This window comes from Papilio polytes, unplaced genomic scaffold (assembly GCF_000836215.1).
Source record: "Papilio polytes unplaced genomic scaffold, Ppol_1.0 DF821845.1, whole genome shotgun sequence".
Classification (NCBI taxonomy): Eukaryota; Metazoa; Arthropoda; class Insecta; order Lepidoptera; family Papilionidae; genus Papilio; species Papilio polytes.
Window position 1 is genome coordinate 709,161 of NW_013527359.1, and position 2,996 is coordinate 712,156.

At 40.2% G+C, this 2,996-nt stretch overlaps 1 protein-coding gene across 1 annotated transcript in view; it reads right to left on the reverse strand.

Annotated features, from left to right (window-relative positions):
- LOC106107763 (spectrin alpha chain-like) overlaps window positions 1-2,996 on the reverse strand; it is an 18,834-nt gene that overhangs the window by 5,504 nt on the left and 10,334 nt on the right. The window contains exons 16-21 of the mRNA XM_013288764.1: window positions 2,865-2,995; window positions 2,553-2,670; window positions 1,532-1,680; window positions 974-1,187; window positions 622-767; window positions 183-285 (exon numbers count right to left, since the gene is read on the reverse strand). Of these exons, the coding sequence (XP_013144218.1) occupies window positions 183-285; window positions 622-767; window positions 974-1,187; window positions 1,532-1,680; window positions 2,553-2,670; window positions 2,865-2,995 (861 nt within the window). The remainder of the gene's footprint in view (window positions 1-182; window positions 286-621; window positions 768-973; window positions 1,188-1,531; window positions 1,681-2,552; window positions 2,671-2,864; window position 2,996) is intronic.

Consider the following 2,996-nt stretch of genomic DNA (forward strand, 5'->3'; position numbering starts at 1 on the left):
CTCAAACTTCCTCTAATATACTCATTAAGATACGATAAGTTATAAAAATTGTTATGAAGAAATTTGAATACAAAAATTATTGGTAACGTTTTTCATTTCATATGGTAAATGAAGATAACTGATCTTCAATTTTTTTATATTGCAATATCAAAACTTAGTATGGTATTGGTATGTGTTGTTACCTTGTAGCTCTCCTCTGTGGCGAGCTGCAGCTTCTCTGCGATCCAGTTCTCCATCTCGTCGGCGTCGCGCGAGAACTGCTGTAATGTCTGCTCGTCGCCCAGTCTAATAAATTAACGACCAAATTACATCAATATCGATAACGACAATAATAAATTTTCAAGCTAAACGGATAACAATGGAAGTCCTTGTAATGGAGTATATTATCAATAAAGTCACGGACTTTCTTTTTAACTCTGAATGTCGCAGTAAATCCCATTTCTAGATGTTTATGGGCAGCGGTCGCTTTTCATTTCGGTGGATTCAGGTGACCGGTTGCTCGTTTGCCACTTTATATTATAAAAAAAAAAGATAACACAAAGCCAAACATTTTATAGAATAAATACCCTGTTAACGTATGTTTGTTATGATTTATTAGTATTGTAATGTATCAGAGCTAACCTGGATCGTTTCTCGATGAGTGCCTCCTTGAGATGCCTCCAGCGGTCGAGCACCTGCTTGCGCTTCTTGTCGATGGGATCCGCCGCGTAGTGGTCTGATGCGATCAGTTGGTCCGCCAACGTCTGCAGCTGTGCTATCTTCTCCTCCTGATATAACCAAAACACAAATAAGATGGATAAAAAAATAATTTCCTTTATTTAGTACAAATAGTGTTAACATTAGTGCCCGGCGTATGAGTTGGCACCCCAGATATTTGAGTACTCTTCTTGCCGACGTGCCAAATTAAACCATAGTTTAGACACAACTTTTAACCCTTTCTACGATTCAACTAGATAGTGACGTCATCACTTACATGAGCATTGATAGCCTTATCGAAGTCTTCGTGCTTCTTGATGAGCTGCTCCACGTTGTCGGCGGTGGCGGAGTCTGCCTGGTCCTCGGCCTGGTCTGCGGGGGCGAGGAATGCCTCGCGCGCCCCCATCCACCCCTCCGCCTGCTCGCAGTCGCGGTAGAACAGCTGCAGCTCCAGGTTCTGGTCCAACTTCATACGCCGCGCTACCCACGCCCTATAGCAATTTATGACGCATTATATACAATACACAAAATTTAAGCTTTTTAAACGAATGTTTTAATATGGAGAATGTCTTTACTGATCGTTTTAATAACATAATAAAAGTATCAAAGGTTTAGTACTAACATTCGTTCAAGTTTATGGTATTCAAAAGAATAAATAACAATTCTGTTACAACACAAATATAATTACAGTATTCTTATTTAAATGTTATGTCGTAGTAGATATCATTTTTAAATGCTTTAGTGAGCAATAAAATGTTCGATTTAACTAGACATGACGTCTTCACGTCACAAGCAGCGAGGGATAATTTTGCAATGATGTTATACTGAGACGCACTTTTCGAGCTCCTGTCTGGCGTCGCCCATGGCGTTGAGCTTCTCCTGTATGTCGACGCTGGCGTAGTGGCCGCCCTGCAGCAGCTGCTGCCCGAACAGCTCCAGCGCCTGGAAGGTGCCCGCGCGCGCGTCCATCTCCGTACGGTGTTCCTACAATACAAATTATGTTGTAGAAATATAGTGTTCACGGTGAGAGCGAATGTTTAGTTATAATATTAACTATAGCACATCTGGTTAAAAAAGCCGTTATAAAAACAATATTCTACATCTCGCTCTGAGGTAGATAATACATGTTAAGACTTTAAAAAATTCAGACTTGATAGGAAACAATAAGCCGACATTTTTAAATAAAACCACAATCAACACCTAGAAAGTAGAGAAATTATTTGAAGGCGATTTGATAAAGATTTTTGCACAACACTCGTAAACCGTTAATGAAGTATAACATCGAAAAAACACTAAAATCCGTCGACAAGAGCGTAATGGAGGAATTAATTTGTTACAATCGATACTACTTAGGCCTTTAGATCCTTACAACATCGATAGAAAAATTAAAAAGCTAACTGTTGTTAATTTAATTCTGTTAGTTGATTTGTTTACTTATAGTATTCAGTTGTAATTTTTTCTTAATTAGGTTTTCTTGGTTATCCAAACTAAATCGAGAATGTTCTAGAAGAGTGTATCGAATGATAAACATAGAGAATATTCTGTGTCGTGAAGTATCGTATTATTAGCGGCGAGTGTAGTTATCTGCGGCACACGCGTGCATCTGACCTGCGGCACGACGCCGTACCGCGCGTCTATCTCCAGCCGCTGGCTCTAGAACACACGCTCCCTGTTACTTACTGACACACACTTATCGATTTATTGCTTTTAATACCAAATAGGATAACATGTTATAGCTATTAATTTCTTCTGTCTCAAATCCTGCTAAAACTGTATATTATAACATAAGAATATTACATTTTTAATACATAAAACCTTATCATAGCTCGTCATGGTAATACTGAGCCAGTACTGACCTGGTGTCTCTCCAGCAGCGCCTCGGCGCCAGTCACATCATTGGCCAGTTCCTCCGAGCTCACCAGCGCCATCATGGAGTTGATCCAGGCCATCAGATCACGGTAGTCCGACAGGAATCTATTTGTTATTCATACATTTAACAAGTAATCTAATTTTACAAACAGAGAATTTGTATAAAAAATAGTCTTAACTATTTATTCAGCATAAGCATTATTTGGCGAGAATTTGGCATAGAATTGAATAAAGGCATTTTAAAATCTTTTTCATTCTAGGTCTAGTATACTTCACAGTCAAATCGTGTGTTATCTGACCTCTGCAGGTCGTAGGAGTCCAGCAGCTTCTCCTTGCGTGCGTTGGCGCGCGCCTGCAGCTGCTGCCAGGCGTCGTTGATCTCGCGCTGCTTGCTGTAGGTGGCGTCTGCGCAGTCGCCGTGCGTCGCCATC